Here is a 16,756-nt window from a genome sequence, read left to right as displayed (position 1 = left end):
AACCGGTAGTGTGTAGCCACATCTTAACGCAACAGTGAGCATGTGTGTATACGGGGAAAGGAATGCAATCAAACTATGTCCAGTACCCTGCTGAAAACCCCAGGCACATGTATCTACAGAGTATTTAACTGTCCATTATGCAAACACACACACACACACACACACACACACCACACACACACACACCACACACACACACACACACACACACACACACACCACACACACACCACACACACACACACACACACACACACACACACACACACACACAAACATAAACACATTCAGTCAACATGAGTCAGACACAAAATTGAGCAACAATGCTTCAAGTTAAACCTAAATCACTCAGCACCATCAAAGAGCTGGGTTTGTCTCCCTCTGCTGGTGGGAAGACGTCAGTGCCAAGGATTTGACTGGAAATAAGGTGGAGGCCGAGCGCACATACAGTATAACACCACACATCAGACTGAAACGCCTGAGTCACGGCTCCCACAGGCTGGTTTGTCACATCTACAAGTACATTCCTGAAGCATTCAATTAAACAGAAAATGTCCTGTTCTCTCCTCAGATCTGAAAACACCTTTTATTAGGCCTCTGTCTCTGGTCTCTACATGCCTTTCCTTCTGGTAAACTCTCAGAGTGCAGTGGAGTTCTCTCAAGCCGGTGTAAGAGAACAGTAATAGGTTCCATGTGAATGGGATTTAACAAGTTATCCCACACATTTGAGTCTCTCCCCATAGCTTGATTAAGCTCTAGAGGACCCATAGCAATGTTCCTGACATGCATAAAGGAACAAACAAATGACATTGTTTGATGTTGACAGGACTGAAATACTATCAATTGAGTGATCATGCTTATTCTCTCTACTCAGAAGGACAGAGGCTCCACCTATAGGTCAGTAGTTACATTACAGCACAGCCTCTTCCAACAGGCTGCAGATTGTAGTACTTATGTCTGATATTAGAATATTCATGGCAATAAAGATTGTGTTTGTGTCACCTTTGAAGCTACCGATAAAGCTTTCAGACTTGTGAAAAATGTTGGTTACAAAAATCAGCACAATGCCATTTTATTGACAAATATGTTTGCATTACATTTTATATACTCTGAAATACAGAAATATCCAAACTCTTTTCATATTTTCATCAGTACAAAAGAAAAAAAAAATCTAGTACTAAAATGTTAAAATTATTCATTTTTTTCATAACAGCATAAAATAAAATAAGATAATTAATCTGAAACACTGACGTAATAAAAAAGCATAAATGTATATCTTTTAAGTTGTATAAAACTGCATTTTTGATGAATATCTATTTCTTTTTTTAAAAAATAAGTCACAATCATTTTAAAGATACAAGATTAATCTCTGACTGGTCAAAGCAATAGTGATTTAGTTGCAATGAGAGGATGCCAAAAACGAATATAATTATCCTTCAAATCAGTCACAGAATCATAAGACAATATTGAATGATAACAAAAGATTAACTCTGCTACACCTCCTTCACAGCCTAATAAGTAGGCATTGATTTGCTGGATTACAGTGCTGTTTACCATTAATCAATATCATCATCGTAATCTCAATCATTGTCAACACCATCATCCTTATCATCATCATCATCATCATCATCTCCGTAGTCACAATTTATAATATCACTATAAAAATCATTATGGCATTCATTAAACTCAGCACGAATACCATCATAGAAACTATGTTCATCATTACCATAAACTTCTCCTCTTTTCTTGTGCAGTTACTTTCAGTGATTTGGACATGTAGTGAAATATTAACGCCACTGCTTTTTCATCAATAGTGTCAGCTGCATACAGAGCACAGAGGCATATCAAAAAAGGACATGTTTAGTTTTTCTGATCTGTGAAATAAAAAGGAAATCAAACCAAGCTATTAAAAAAGTACAACTGAAAAGGACAAAGAGAAGAAAACGTCAGAACGACACTGCAGCTATGAAGAGAATGGTGAATGTGCAAGGAATGTGTGTGTGTGTGTGTGTGTGTTCATCAGAGTTTGGTCATTGGTATGTGCTGGTTGTTCCACGGCCCCGTCCACACCTCCTCGTCCTCTGAGAGCGTGTGCTCGCTGGGCGTTTTCGAGCGGTCCCTCTCGTCCTCCCCACCGCCACCGTCCACTGACGACTCCCGCTCCAGCCCACAGCGCCCCCTGCCGTTCCTCTGCAGCAGCGGCACCGTTGACGACGTCCCTGGCATCTTGTTGGCCACGCTGACCTTCGAGACGCCGCCGCCACTAATGCCACTACTGTTGCGTCGCGACCCTTGGCCTGACCCCAGCGTGTTGTTAGAGAGCCCGATGTTGAGGCCGATGCCGACGCGGTCCGAGATGACCGGCATGCCCACCCCGGTGCAGTTGACCACCGTCGGCACAACGACGACCCCAGGGTCGCCGGGGTCGGTGCCGTTGAGTGGGAGCTGCTCCTCGTGCGTGACGCCCAGCTTGTCCAGCTTTTTGAACTGCTTGGCCAGACGTGCGGGCGACCCCGAGCCCATCTTGAAGTTGTTGGTGTGCGGGTGGGTGGGCCGACGCGTGCGGATGATGGAGCCGTTCTGGGCGAGGTAGACAGAGCCGTTTAGGCTGCCATGAGTGTTGTGCGTGCTATGCGTGCTGTGGGTGTTGTGGGTGTTGTGGGTGGAGGTGTTGCTGCTGCTGGTGGTGGGGGACGTGGTGGAGGACGTGGTGGTGGGGGCTCGGTTGATGCGTAGGACGTCGGGAGCGCTGTCATCTCCCGTGGAGCTGGTAGTCTCGCTGCCCACTACCAGCTTCACGCGCTTCCTCTGTCCATGCTAGAACAGGAGAAAACACAAGAAACAGATGAGCATCACAACTGAATGCAGAGTTCAGCAAAGACATCAGTCTACTTGGGGGTAAAGACCGAAGATGGAAGCATTTTAGAGAATGAGTTTCAGGAAAATGTACACATGGTGAACACACACGGTATCAAAACTGAATGCATAGTTTATCAAAGACATTACAGTCTACTTGAAGAAAAAGTCCAAAGACAGAAGAAGAATTTTTGAAAATGAGTTTCAGGAAAATGTACACATGGTGAACACACACAGTATCAAAACTGAATGCAGAGTTTATAAAAGACATTACAGTCTACTTGAAGAAAAAGTCCAAAGACAGAAGAAGAATTTTTGAAAATGAGTTTCAGGAAAATGTACACACAGAAGTAAGACAAATGAACACACATGGTGAACACCCACAGCCCTCACAGTGAGGAACTAATTTTAAAACTTCATGCCATGAGATCAGTAGGTAGGAATTCACAGGCTCACACTTCAGAGACTTCACTGGTAGAAATACTGAGCTAATCAGCACTCCCACAGCAAGGGAGCGAGTAGAGGCTGGAGATGAAAACATGTCCCAGCCTCAGAAAACCAAAAGATTTAAGCACAGAATCTACTCTTCTTTAGAGCTGGAAGAGGGAAAATCAGACAGCTGGCCACACCAGAGAAGTTGAAGTAAAAAAGTTTCTGTCTTGCAAAGACTGATAAGGATAGAGGAGAAATGGTCAAACCAGAAGCCGAATGAGTCAAACAAAACCAAACCACTCCAATCCACTTCAAACCACATCGAGTCTTATTGCCAACCTCCGAGCTCGAGCTTTTCTGATCATCAAAAGGCAGTGGAGAGGGCGTCCTCGTCCACCTCTGTGATGGGCGACAGCCCTCCAAAGCCCTCTTCCGAGCTGAACTCGCCCATGCTGGTGGCGTACGGGCTTCCCCCGGGCGAATACACACTTTCCCGCGACACGCTACTGTCGCTGAGCTCGTCCGCTGACTCCATACTCTCCTCAGCCTCTGTCCCTTCCTCCTCGTCTTCCTCCTCCACCTCCTCCTCCTCCTCCTCCTCCTCTTCCTCCTCCTCTTCCTCCTCCTCCACGCTCCCTTCATCAATGGCCTCCTGGGCGGATTTGCGTGAGTGCCGACTGGTCAAGCTGCCCTCGCTGATGGCAGAGCTGGCGTCAGAGCCCATGTCCTCGGTGTCCTCGGTGGCGTCCGCGTCGGACGCGTTCTCCACAGAGCTGCCCGCCGTGCCCGTCCCACTCTTGGCCTCGCTGCCCGAGGCCACTTTCCTGCTGCTGCTGCTGCCACTGGCGGCCGTCGCGCTGGACCTCACGGAGGAGCGGGCGGACGAGGCCTGGGAGGCGTCTTTGCTGCCCTCTGTGGCGCTACCGCTCTCTGCAGCACTGCCACTGGCACTGCCCCTCTTTGCCTCGCTGGCACTGCCACTGGGTGCAGAGGCACTTTCCGTAGCACTGGCACCGGCGCTGCCACTGCCCGAGGGGGTCCCGGACACCGTGCTCTTCTCTTCATCTTCATCCTCGGCCTCTTCCTTGTCGTCTTCCTCCTCTGAGCCCTTCTCCGTGCCAGACTCTTCCTCTGATCCGGACTCTTTCTCCGTGTCAGATTCCTTTTCACTTCCCGACTCCTTCTCCGAGGCCGTCTCAGATCCCGATTCCTTCTCCGATCCGGACTCTTTCTCCGACCCCGACTCTTTCTCCGAGCCGGACTCTTTCTCCGACCCCGACTCTTTCTCCGAGCCGGAGTCTTTTTCCGAGCCGGACTCTTTCTCCGAGCCGGACTCTTTCTCCGAGCCGGACTCCTTCTCTGACCCAGATACCTTGGACTCTGTGACCGATTCCGTCTCTGACTTGCTCTCCTCGTCCGAGTCCCCTGGTTCCTCCGGCTCGGACTCCGAGTCCACTGTGCTCTCCAGGGCATCGTCTCGGTCCAGATCCACCTTGAGGTAATCCTTATCTTCAGACGATGCTGCCACACTGCTCTTTTCCGACGCCTCCTCGTCTTCCTCGTCTTCCTCATCTGACCCCCTCCTCTTCTTCTTCTTCTCCTTCTTCTTGCGGGCCTCCACTTCGGAGCCGCTCCCGCTGGGCTCGGCCTCGCTCACGCTGATGGACACTTTGGACTTCCCCTCCTCGTCCTCCTCTTCCTCGCTGCGGCTCAGGCTGCTCTTGCGAGTCCGCGCCGACGTCAGCCTGGCGTACTCCTTGCCGAAAATGCCGAAGACTTTGGCCTTCTTCCACGGGGATTTGCCGGGCGCCTTGACCTTCTTACCGGCAGCGAGGAGCTTGCTGAGCTTCATGACCGACTTCAACCTCTTGGCGGCCTTAGAGGGTTCCCCCTCGGCCCCAGCATCGGCCGGCGCCTCATCAGCATCGGCCGGCACCACATCAGCATCGGCCGGCGCCACATCACCCTCGGCGGGCTCCTCTTCCTCGGGCTCCTCTTCCTCTGGCTCCTCTTCCTCGTCCGGTGGAACATCCTGGAAGCCCACCCGTCGGCCTCTGCCCATCCCTCTGCCCTGACCCTGTGTGTGGCAGTTACATCATTTTCTTTCACAACTGCATTCTGGGATATAGCACAGGACACTGTAATTCTAAAGTGTGTTATTTTGCAGTAACATGAACTGGTCTGATTGTCATTCCACCATCTATAACTATACTAACTGATCAATTTGTCATAGCATGCATCTGAGATGTACATGACTATTATCATCTTACAAAACATTAATATCTTTCCTCTGTTGTGACACAATCACACTGCCTGCAGCCTCAGGGATATGTATGGCTCTTTGGAAGACTCTTAAACTCTTTGTTGTGAGCAAGGTGAGGACACCCAACACAAGCTTTGTGCCTGCACCTCCGATTTTGTATTTATAGACCGCTAACGCTTAACAACTTGAAAACAAATCAACTAAACCAACTACTAAATTGGAAAAAAAGCTATTTAATTCATTAATCAATATCTATCCAATACTGTAATGTTAGAGGTAACGGTTTTACTATTTTCAAATAAAGCAATGTACCAAGAGACACAAAACTGCTGCTGTTCTTTGGTTTGGTGCTACAAGTAAAATGTCAAGTGCTTATTTAACCTCCTGAAAATAGCCTCCTGTCATAAATAACTCTCCTGCTATCAAGTAATGAGGCGATGCTCTCTAAAGCCATGCCATCACCTCTAAGGGCATCCCTCCCCAGTCCCAGGGCGACACCACAAGGCTCATATGGTTCTCAAAGTGTGACAGGCATAAAGTAAACAACCCTGACACTGCTTGTGTGAAACTGATATCAAAGTTCCTAGGGTCATACTGTACGTCAATCAACTTTATCGGGACCATTACTAATGGATTTAGGCAGACTATACTAACTGACTGATGCCTTTTTGACTGTCAAGACAGTCACTTTTTAATCCTGTGCTTCAGGCCTTGAGTCCTGAAATAAATTTCTAAGAGCATCTGTGTTTGCATCATTGAAAGATGCATTGAAAATATTACTATTAGTATATTTTTGGGGGCTTTTTTACTTTAGCTAGACAGGACAGTGAAGGTCAACAAGAAGCGAATGGGGGGAGAGAGATGGGGTGGGGAAATGAACGCAGGTCGGGTTCGGACCTGGGTCCCTGTGGGCACCCTCCCCCTGCACTGGTCTTTTAATGTAAGTTTTAACGGTGCTGTGGCATTACCTCATCGTAACCATCATCCTCCATGATGACCTCTCCGTACTCGTCGTACATGCCCCCTGGAGGAAGGAGCTTTCTGCGGCTACCGTACCGTGGGATGCCATAGCTGGAACGGACAGAGAGATCAATACAAACACATATTTATGGACTGCTCTCAGTGGATGAAGAGTCTGCCACCACCAAAACAAACAGGCAAACAAACAAGCAAGCAAATAAACAAACAATTAAATAAACAAACAGTCAAATAAATAAATAAATAAATAAACACAGACTTTAAACCTCTAAGGGGATTTTAGTCACACAGAGGAAAGTATGTCAAATTGCTTATGCTGTTGGTTGGGGACTTGTCAACATCCAAGCCTAATTAGCAATGCACAACAAATTAGTGTGAATTTTATTTGGTGACTATCTGTTGTTAATGACTGATTTAATTATTATTTTACTTTTAACTGATGCTAACAAACAGCATCATTAACACAACATGGTGCTTCCTGCAGTATGCCCCTACAGGGAATTTAACATGAGGATAATTCCACCGGGCACTAGGTCACTACTGTGTTTGTGTTAAGACTGTGTGTGTGTCCCAATCATGGGCGACATGTATACTCCACCTCGGATCAAACATAGCATTATTAGCGCACTTTAAGAACCTGTCCTGTTACCCCAGGAGATTATACGTCTGTGTGAGCTTCTCTGGCGTAACAGTAGGGAGCCGATTAAGAGCTTCTTAGCTGCTACCACTAGCAAATGCTAACGCTGCAGGGGCCTGCACTGCAAATAGATTAGCACCACTGTCCACAGGCCCCTTGACAGATCCCATAGCAAGCCCGCTAACATCCTTAAATAGCACCACACACACACACGCTCTACTGGATTCTAATTTAGCAGGCGGCTGCACACAGCTGCTATTAGGAAAAACATAACACAGTGCTCTCACAATGTAGAGAAATTCATGGGTGAGTATCTGTTTGGTTATGCTGTCTAAGGCCCTGATTGATCCTGGATTAAAGCAGGGAAGGGCGGGACAGCCGGGGAGAGGCAGACAGGCAGGAACAAACACCCCGGGTGATTAACCCGCTTATGGCTCACTCGTTTCCATTAAATAAACGGCACGACGCACACATGCATCAGTGGTGGGCGGAACATGTACAGGTATCTGATCCGTGGCAGTTTAGGTGGTATGCGGATAATTACCTTTGAGGGGATAATGGGGGATAATTACTACTGGGGATGAGAAAGAACAGGTGAGACAGAGAAGAACGGAGAGAGAGAGAGAGAGAGAGAGAGAATGGCTGATGTTCATCCCTTCAGACTGTAAAATGTAAGATGTTGTAATTGATACAACAGAAGGGGATTCATGTTCTTCTCATGCGACACCAAACAATGAGCCATGTCTCTCTGTCCCCGGAGGCCGTCATCACCACCTTCCACAGCTACGTCTCATGGACCCACCTGGCTGACAAATGTAGGGCTAGCACTTCCTCAAGGGTCATCTTTAGAACCTCTCTCTAGGGGGCAGCACACACACACACACACACACACACACACACACACACACACACACACACACACACACACACACACACACACACACGCACGCATACACAGACACATGTGTGCTCCACAGTTCAGCACACTACATCCTGCTAGCATCTGTTCCATCCTAACCTTGCCAACCAGATTTTCTATACACCATATGGGCTGTGCTTACAACAACAGCCTGTTCACACAAACTAATCCCTCCTCCTTCCCCCTGTCTCTCATTCTCTCTCTCTCTCTCTTCCTCTCCCTCTCTCCATCCTAACACACTTTCTCCCTCCTTCTTTCATTCTCTCTCCATGTCTCATGCTCCCTCTCTCCATCTCTGATTCCGTTTCTCCTTCCCTCTTTCTCTCTAGCATTTACATTTATTCATTTAGCAGATGCTTTTTCCAAAGCGACATACATATGTCAATTATATTACAAGAACATTGTTACATTGTCCTCGGAGAAAATCAGGGTTAAGTGCCTTGATCAAGGGCACAACGGTGGAAGCCAGGGAATTGAACCCACAACTTTTCTGGCTACTGCATGCCAGCACAGCTCCTTAACTACTACCTACACCGTGACCGCCCCCACTTCCTCCTTCGCTCACTCTTCTATTTCTGTTCCCTCTTGGGGTTCATTTGCAGCACAGCATTCAATGGCTATGCCTCCGCTCATTTCAGGAGGGATAAACACTAATAGATGAGAAATTAGCAAGGGATGAAGGCATAAAGACATTGACAGAAAGAGAGAAGGAGAGATGGTGTGAGTGTGTGTGTGTGTGTGTGTGTGTGTGTGTGTGTGTGTGTGTGTGGAATGGTCCTAACTAATGTGCAAACCTAATACGTTGGGCACAATTGATTAGTTCCTTGAGTTTTCCTTGGTTGGTTCCCGGAGGAGGCTTTGAAGAGTGGTGGGATCCTTTTGAAGCGGCTTACAGCTAATAACTTCATTTAATCTCTCACTTAGTATGCCATGCTTCTATTAGCCAGCATGATGAGAAGTGGACAGGTCTGCCAGTGGCAATGTGGCCATTTAAGAAGCCAACACACACAAATGGATATGCACACACACACACACACACACACACACACACACACACACACACACACACACACACTTAAGCCACACAGGTGTGTGACTAATTGCACACAGGGAAATGTGCACACACACACACACACACACACAAACACATCCTTTTTTCTTACCCTTGGTCATAGCCATAGTCCATCGGCAGAGCCTGTATAAACAAAAACAGCAAAAAAACAAAAACAAAAAAAAAGAACTGTGATCATCCAAAACCAAACCACCACAGCAAAGTAGCCAGAGTGCTGAGTGTTAGCTTGTTAGCTTCAGACTGCTACAAACTGCAAGGTCTCATCACAGAAATGATGGTGAGAAGGAAGGAAAGCTGTAGGAAGGCTCTACCTCAGGTCTAAGCAGAGAGGGCTGCAACAGCTGCTGCTGTTGGGAGAGAGGAAACACACAGGAGGAGAGGAAAGGGGAGAGGGAGAGAGAGAGAGAGAGAGAGAGAGAGAGAAAGAAAGCAAGAAGTTAGAGAGGCAAGGGACAATAAACGTCAGAAGATGAAAAGGAGAACTGAGGGCAAAGCAAAGAGGGACCTTTATAACAAGTGGAGATTAACAAAGTGGACACAGCGGACGAGGACCGCTCACAGCACAGAACCAAGACGGAGAGAATGGATGGGCTGAGAACGGGCTCTGGCGAGTCAGCAGCAAATAGAACAATTTCTTTACTCTCCGCGGAACCCACTTCTCCTCACTCATCCACATCAAATGAAATAGAGTGAGATGAGCAACAAAAAAAGAAGAAAAATCACTTATACTAACATGCCATGTGGGGAAAGCGAAGATAAGGAATATAAAACATGGTGCACTTAAAGCATCTGATATCTCTCCTGTCAGGTGCGTTGGAGGAGGAAAGCATCTCCCATCAATCTCCTCCACATGCCCGGCAGGCACGCTCCCCCTAACCCCCACCCCCTCCAGCACTTATCGACAGATAAGGGATGAGAAGCAGCCTACTTTGCAGCGTTAAGCGTGCCATGATGGAGGGAATAAAGCAAGCAGACGGAGAGAGTAAAAAGATAAATAGTCATAACGCACCTCTCTGCCGTACCCTCCACGCCGCCTGCAAAAGAAGAGAGAGAGGGGGGAGGGAGAAAGGGAAGAGGTAAGAAAGAGAAGACATGACAATTCACATTTAAATGCAGGCATTCTGCTAGATAGCTATGCCAATGTATTTTTCTATGCCTTTATTTATTTTTTCTAACACAGCTACACACACACACACACACACACACACACATCTATTGCATTTACGGCGCTATAACAATTCACTGTAAAATAAGAAGCAGAAGGAGCTGATTAAAGATAAAAAAGTGTCACTACGTATCAAGATTACAGAAATGCTGCGGTTAGCGATTCATCCCCCCGCAGAAGCACAAGCTTGAAGATGCATCCAACACTACAACTCCATTTAAAAACGTTAAGGGGAGAGAGAGAGAGAGAGAGAGAGAGAGAGAGAGAGAGAGAGATGAGAAAGAGAGAGAGAGATGAGAAAGAGAGAGAGAGAGAGAGAAATGTTCCACTTAATGTTGTTTGAGACAAATCCATACACAGGCACACAGGCCAATCTAAAGCTCTACAACTAGCTGTTCACCCCACCATTCATACACTGCTTTAGATGGCTCCCAGTCGCTATTGACTGTTGGGGAAAGTAAACAATTGGAGAAAAGGCAATACAGGGCAAACTGAGTAACAAACTGAGTAACCTACCTCTGTGAGCTAAAGATGACACACACACACACACACACACACACACACACACACACACACACACACACACACACACAAAACTCACATTGAAAGATGAAGGTTCACTTAACACAGAGGGATACCATAGGAGGGCATACTGTAAGAGAGCCACTCAGAAATCAGACATAAACAGTGCTGCTAGCTTAGCACGGCTATCAGCCAGACATCGACAGGCTACAGTACTTAGCCCATATTGGCAGTTAAGTGGGTTGAAATGAATCAATCAACACCGTAATGACAGTGCTAGTAGGTAGCAAGTGTGTGCAAATTACCGTCAAGTCTCCCTAAAGGTCTTCTGCAGACCTTAAGTATATTCCATTTTCTGTGCTCATTTTCCTTTCATGTTTTTTCTTTTTCTTTTTTAATATAAAATAATAGCCACACAGATATAAAACACAATATATTTCATCACTTTTACCAAGAACACCAGATTACCTGAATATGCAAAACACTAATCAACCAAACTGTCTTGTAGGTCTGTTCTAGATTGTACAAAGTCTACACCTTCCCCTATCATATGTGAATTATATTACATATTAAATCACATTCCTGTGAAGCATGGACGTGTCTAATTTAAGTCCATATTTCAGATATTTCAGACTTATTATAGGGCCAGAGGAGCAGAGGAGCCCCTACATATCAGGTCAAGCTCAACAGCTAAAGAATTCAAAGTGATATATTCAGGATACTGTTGTATGTGGATGAACGGTTGTAACAATGGAGGAAAGATTGAGTGAGCGAGTGAGTGAGTGAGTGAGCGAGTGATGGTTTGTGAAAATGTAAGGTAAGGAGAAAAGACAGAGTCATGCAGCGTTCTGGATCTTTATGTGTCTACTCTCAGTACGGGAGGACATGAGGATCACATTCATCACTGTCACCAATATCACCATGGCAATTGTCATCACTGCATACCAAACATGCGGATATGCAGACAGTGATGTCCAAATCTGTCTCTTACATCTATTCTCTCAATTCTCCATATGAAAATTAGTTGAGATAGTCCAAAAACTGCAATAAGAACTGTATCTGATATATTAAACATCTTCCATAAACATTACAAAAAAGAACAAAACTTTTCAGAAAAAAGATCAGTTTTCAGAGTGGTTCTGAGAGAGTATGAAATGTTGACACAAGCAAACAAAGAGATGACAGTGAAGTGAGTTTCTAACAGAGACAGAGAGGAGATGTCAGAGAGGAAGAGACAGACAGAGATAAAGAGAGAGAGAAAGATAGAATAGAGAGAGAGAGATGAAGAGGTCAAAAAGCAGTAGAGAGAGTGGGATAAAAACGATCTGGGCCACTCTCAGAGTCTGAGTCACGGCGCGACTGTGGAACCGCAGTTCCATTGGAGCCTGGCTGGGCCGGTTCCCCACTGGGCCCGGGGCTGTCCGTTCTCTCTGTGGCCACGTCTCCAAATAGCAGGAACGTGGTGCTCTTGGCAGTCTGTCTGGCCGGCCGGTCCGCCGGTGCGTTCGGGTCCTGGCTCTTCAGTATCCCCTTCAGGCCTCCTCGCTTGGGGCCCTGTCCATTATCCAGCTGGATGGGAGGGGACTGGGGTGTCGGGGTCGTGGCGGGGGTCGGGGTGGACGCGGCCCGCTGCGAGATGGGGCGCAGGGTCACCCCGTGGAAGGGGGAGGCCGGGGGGAGGTGCGGAGGGGAGGTGGGGGAGACGGGCGGAGGCGTGGAGCTGCGGAGGTGGGGAGGTGGGGAGAGAGCGTTGGGGGACGGAGGAGGGGAGAGGGAGACGCCGAGCTCCGTAGCACAGGAGGAGGTGCCAGGGGTGGAGGAGGAGGAGCGTGGTGGTGGTGGTGGTGGTGGTGGGGGTGGCTGGTCGGGGGGGTCCGGGATGATCTCCACACACACCCCGCATGGCTCCACCGTCATGTAGCTGGAGATGCTGGAGCTGAACTTGCGCAGGACGGGCGGGGTGGCGCGGGGTAAGGGCAGTGGGCACGTGCCGTCCTCGCCGTCGCCCGTGATGATGATGCACGGCAGTACGTCCTTGCCCACCGATGCCGCCGGGCTGTGAGGCGGCGCGCCGGGGAAGAGCAGCAGCTCGTCCAGGTCCAGAGAGGCGCCGCGCGAATCCCTGGCCGGCACGCTCCGGTTTTGCTCGGCCAGCGACGCCTGCTGCTCGAAGTGCCGCGACAGCTTGGTCACCGAGCTGCGTCCGCTCAGCAGCTCCAGCTCCACGTCCAGCTCCTCGCGGCTGCCGCGGAACACTGACCGCTCCTCGTCCTCGTCCTCCGACTCCCAGGGGCCCGAGCGGGCCCAGGAGAAGCCCTGGCTGCTGGACGAGGGCGACTGCGGGGACGATGGGCGGTCGGGACCGCTGGGTACTGGACTGCCCTGTGTGGAGCGCAGACCCTCCTGGTAGAGTGGGTTGGGTGTGGTCAGTGGGTGGTGGTCAGACAGGAGCGTGATGGTGCTCTCCGAGCGTGGCAGGCTACAGTGGAGCCCACCGTTGGCGGCACATTGCTTGTGGGCGGCGATGGCCCGCGCCGCCGCCGAGCTGATGAGACGTTGGCGGTCAACCTCCTCTATGACTGACTTCCTGGGCCTTCTTAAAGCCAAGCGTGAGGAGAGGGTGATGAATGGAGGACAGGAAAAAGAGAGAGAGTTGAGAAAACAAAGATGGCGAAGATGGACGGTAGAAAATGGAAATAATATATAAACAAAAGGAGGAGGAGAAGAGGGAAGGGAAAGGAATAGCACAATCCCAAAATCCTTTTGGCCTTCCCAGAAATGTTTAAAAATAGAACAGAATAGGGAAAAAGAACAGAAACATAAATTGGGTATAAAAATGAAAACCTAAAATCATGCAGGATGTTTAGCCAAATATGAAACTTTTGTCATCAACTCCTCCTCATGCCAGTAATGTCCAATGTTGGCTGTACTTCTCAGAAGAGCCCAAAAAGAGTTTGACTGCAGGCTGTCCCCACTGTGTATTTATCATAAGATAAGTATGATCTGGTTACTGTGCTTCTTCTTCTGCAGCCTAATTCAGTTTGTACTGCTGACAAGCAGAGATTCTATGGGTGCTTACTGGCATGATGTTGAGGAGATGGATGCAGCATTAAGGGCTTGTTGCTGGAGATCATTTAGTGGTGAATAGGAAGTAATTAGTCTCTGATTTTAACTAAACATGTTTGAAAAAGAGAGGAGAAGAATTCCTTGCCAAAAGCCAGTCTGGCTCTCAGGAGTCTGGGATGTGAGGCATGTGAGGGTGTTGAAGAGTAACACACACTTACCCAGACAAGGGCATGGAGGGAGGGACAGATTTCACAAGTTAGTCAACACGCATGAGTCAGGTCTTAGCTAGCTGAGGGACTGAGTAAACACACAACATCAGTGCCTAGTCAAACTAGCCTTGGTGGATCTACACAGCACAAAGCACCACTGCAGACAGCCCCTAGTGCTGAAGCTAAAAGACAAGATTTATGTCTGTGAATTGTTTATTGTGTTTATTTATTTTGTTTATGTGTTTATTTTATTTTGTTACTCTAATAATAAAACTAGAAATCAGCAGGACATGTCATGTGGTTACAACTCATAACAAATGGCTACCGGTGGTTAGCTTATCAAGGGGAAGGACACATGAGGTAATATACTTACTGCAACCTAGCACTGCCAAGAATGCCAAGAAGCAAGCAGCACACAGGGAGAGGGGTCACAGAGACAAGAGGAGACATGCAGAAATAGAAAGAGGAGACAAAAAGTATGCGTGAATGAATAATGCAGAAGGAAAACAGATGGAAAAAATAGACACAGAAGAACTGATGGAGATGATGACGCCATTGAGCAAAGTACAAAATGATGACAGTAAAGGATGAAAAATTGATTTAAAATACATGGGAGCAATGTATGGATATGGTAATGTGCTTTTAATGTGTGTGTGTGTGTGTGTGGTGTATTATTTATTCATGAATAGTAAATATACCAAAATAGTAAGTTGGTAACAGTGAATACATTGCTGTGGGTACGCTTGAGTAAGCCTAGAAATGAATAATGTAAGGTGATTTATAATCGGCCTTGAAATGAATAACGTAAGATGATTTATAAATATTATAAATAACTTTATATTATTCAAACATATGTTTGCCTTAGAATCCTACAGTAAATACCACAAGTGGGTGTGGGCTTTTGCATATATTGTTGTTTATTATAAAGACTTAAAGAACTAACCATACAAAAACTGCATAATCCTCTTCCTACACACAGACAAACAAACACACACACACACACACACACACACACACACACACACACATACACATTTGTGTGTATTGAAGGTAAAGTAGTAGGAGGCACTATATTTTTCTGCTCCTTTTGACTGAGCTGATCAACATCACATTGGGGCACAGGCCTGAGCCAGCGCTCCATCAGATCATGCATTAAAATTTCATTGGCCATTAAGAAAGGTCTTCAGTGAAGCAGTTTAATTCAACAGCATTTATAGAAGATGTGTCCTGCATTTCAAATGGCGCATTGCTGCAATAAAACCAAAAAAAACAAAACTAAAGAAAAAACAACGACCTAAAGGGAAAACAAATAGCCGATGTGAAAGTACCTTTCTCAGCATGAGAAAAAAAACAATTACCCACGAGGCATGAAATCAGGGGAATCTATTACCTTCCCCATTAAACTCTGACCTGCAGAGAGTAAATACAAAACTATGCATTTCATACGCTTTCTGGGTGGTTGGTTCAGCTCATATCTATGATAAGTACTGGAGACATCTATCTGGCACGCTACACACTGGCTTTTTCCATCAAGTTGAGGTCGTGTGCAAGTCAAACACATGGCACAGACGTAGTGTATGAGCAGGCTGGTGAACACAATAGCTCTAAAAAATGCATGACGTTAGTGTCACATAGTCTCACACACACACACACACACACAGATGTGCACAGACACACACAAACACAGTTGGTATGGGAAAAGTCTCTGACTTTAAAGCTGTGAAGAGATCTCTGGGACTGAGTCTTCAAAAGAACACATACCCGTGCGCTCACAGGTAGCGCCATGTTAGTGCTATGTAGTCTCACACACACACACACACACACCAACACACACAGTGGTTCAGGTTAGTTACTTACATGCCGCCGTCTCCGAGCCCATCGTAGAGGTTGGTGGTGGCCGTTGGCGGAGGGGGAGCTGCAGCGGTCTTGGGGGGCATTGCCGCCTGGATGCGGGCAGTCTTGGCACACTCCTCCTGTCTCCTGCGGAAAGGTCGCACAAGGTCACACCACACTCCAGACATAACCAACAACCAAGAACATTCAACGATTGAAGAGGGTTCGAATCACGATGAAGGTCTATCAGCTGCTAGGCGCCCTTAAAAACAGCCGGAATAATTTGAATTTCCCAACTAATGTTCTAATCAGTATGAGCATTGTTTTCAGACGGCTTTTCAGACAGGATGATGCAATGGATTCAATAAGACTGATTTACTGGCATAGACGCCAAGCTGAAGCCACTTCCTCTGCACCGCATGAAAGAGGCGACACCTGACGGACGGTCCTCTCTGATCAGGAGGAGACCTATCACAGAGTTCCAATCGGAGCTGTCGCCTCAGCGGCCTTTGATTCCCATGCTCCTATGTAAAAGGGCAGCCTGAAATAAAGCAGGACAGCGCTGTCCAACTCACTGAGAGGCTCATTCATCAGAAGAACAGAAGTATCACTTACTCTTTGAATCTGGTGGGGAGATGATCCGGGGACGGCGAGAGCGTTGATGGGAAGAGGAGGAGAGGGGGGGGGGCAGGAAGAAGATAGATGTTGGATTGTTAGCAGAGACATACCTTGTTAGCACAAAGAAAATCATGTAAAACGTTCAAAGAAATCTGGCATTTTACAAGTCTCACTCTTGTCAGTCCC

General features: G+C 47.2%; 1 protein-coding gene across 5 annotated transcripts in view; it reads right to left on the bottom strand.

Annotated features, from left to right (window-relative positions):
* Positions 1–1,043: 1,043 nt before the first annotated feature.
* The window catches only part of pcdh15a (protocadherin-related 15a), a 267,430-nt gene continuing 251,717 nt past the window's right edge, over positions 1,044–16,756 (bottom strand). For 2 of the 5 annotated variants that reach the window (XM_048269713.1, XM_048269714.1), the window contains 7 exons: positions 16,568–16,576; positions 15,977–16,099; positions 10,167–10,191; positions 9,469–9,504; positions 9,249–9,280; positions 6,520–6,622; positions 1,044–2,817 (listed from right to left, as the gene is read on the bottom strand). In XM_048269713.1, coding sequence (XP_048125670.1) covers positions 2,020–2,817; positions 6,520–6,622; positions 9,249–9,280; positions 9,469–9,504; positions 10,167–10,191; positions 15,977–16,099; positions 16,568–16,576 — 1,126 coding nt within the window. In that variant the 3' untranslated portion in view covers positions 1,044–2,019. Of the gene's footprint in view, positions 2,818–6,519; positions 6,623–9,248; positions 9,281–9,468; positions 9,505–10,166; positions 10,192–13,570; positions 14,505–15,976; positions 16,100–16,567; positions 16,577–16,756 lie in introns of those variants that run through there. The other 3 variants (XM_048269715.1, XM_048269717.1, XM_048269718.1) reach the window with 3 other exon arrangements.

Source organism: Alosa alosa, chromosome 18 (genome assembly GCF_017589495.1).
Source record: "Alosa alosa isolate M-15738 ecotype Scorff River chromosome 18, AALO_Geno_1.1, whole genome shotgun sequence".
NCBI classification, from domain to species: domain Eukaryota; kingdom Metazoa; phylum Chordata; class Actinopteri; order Clupeiformes; family Clupeidae; genus Alosa; species Alosa alosa.
This window is presented reverse-complemented; position numbering and strand designations above follow the sequence as displayed.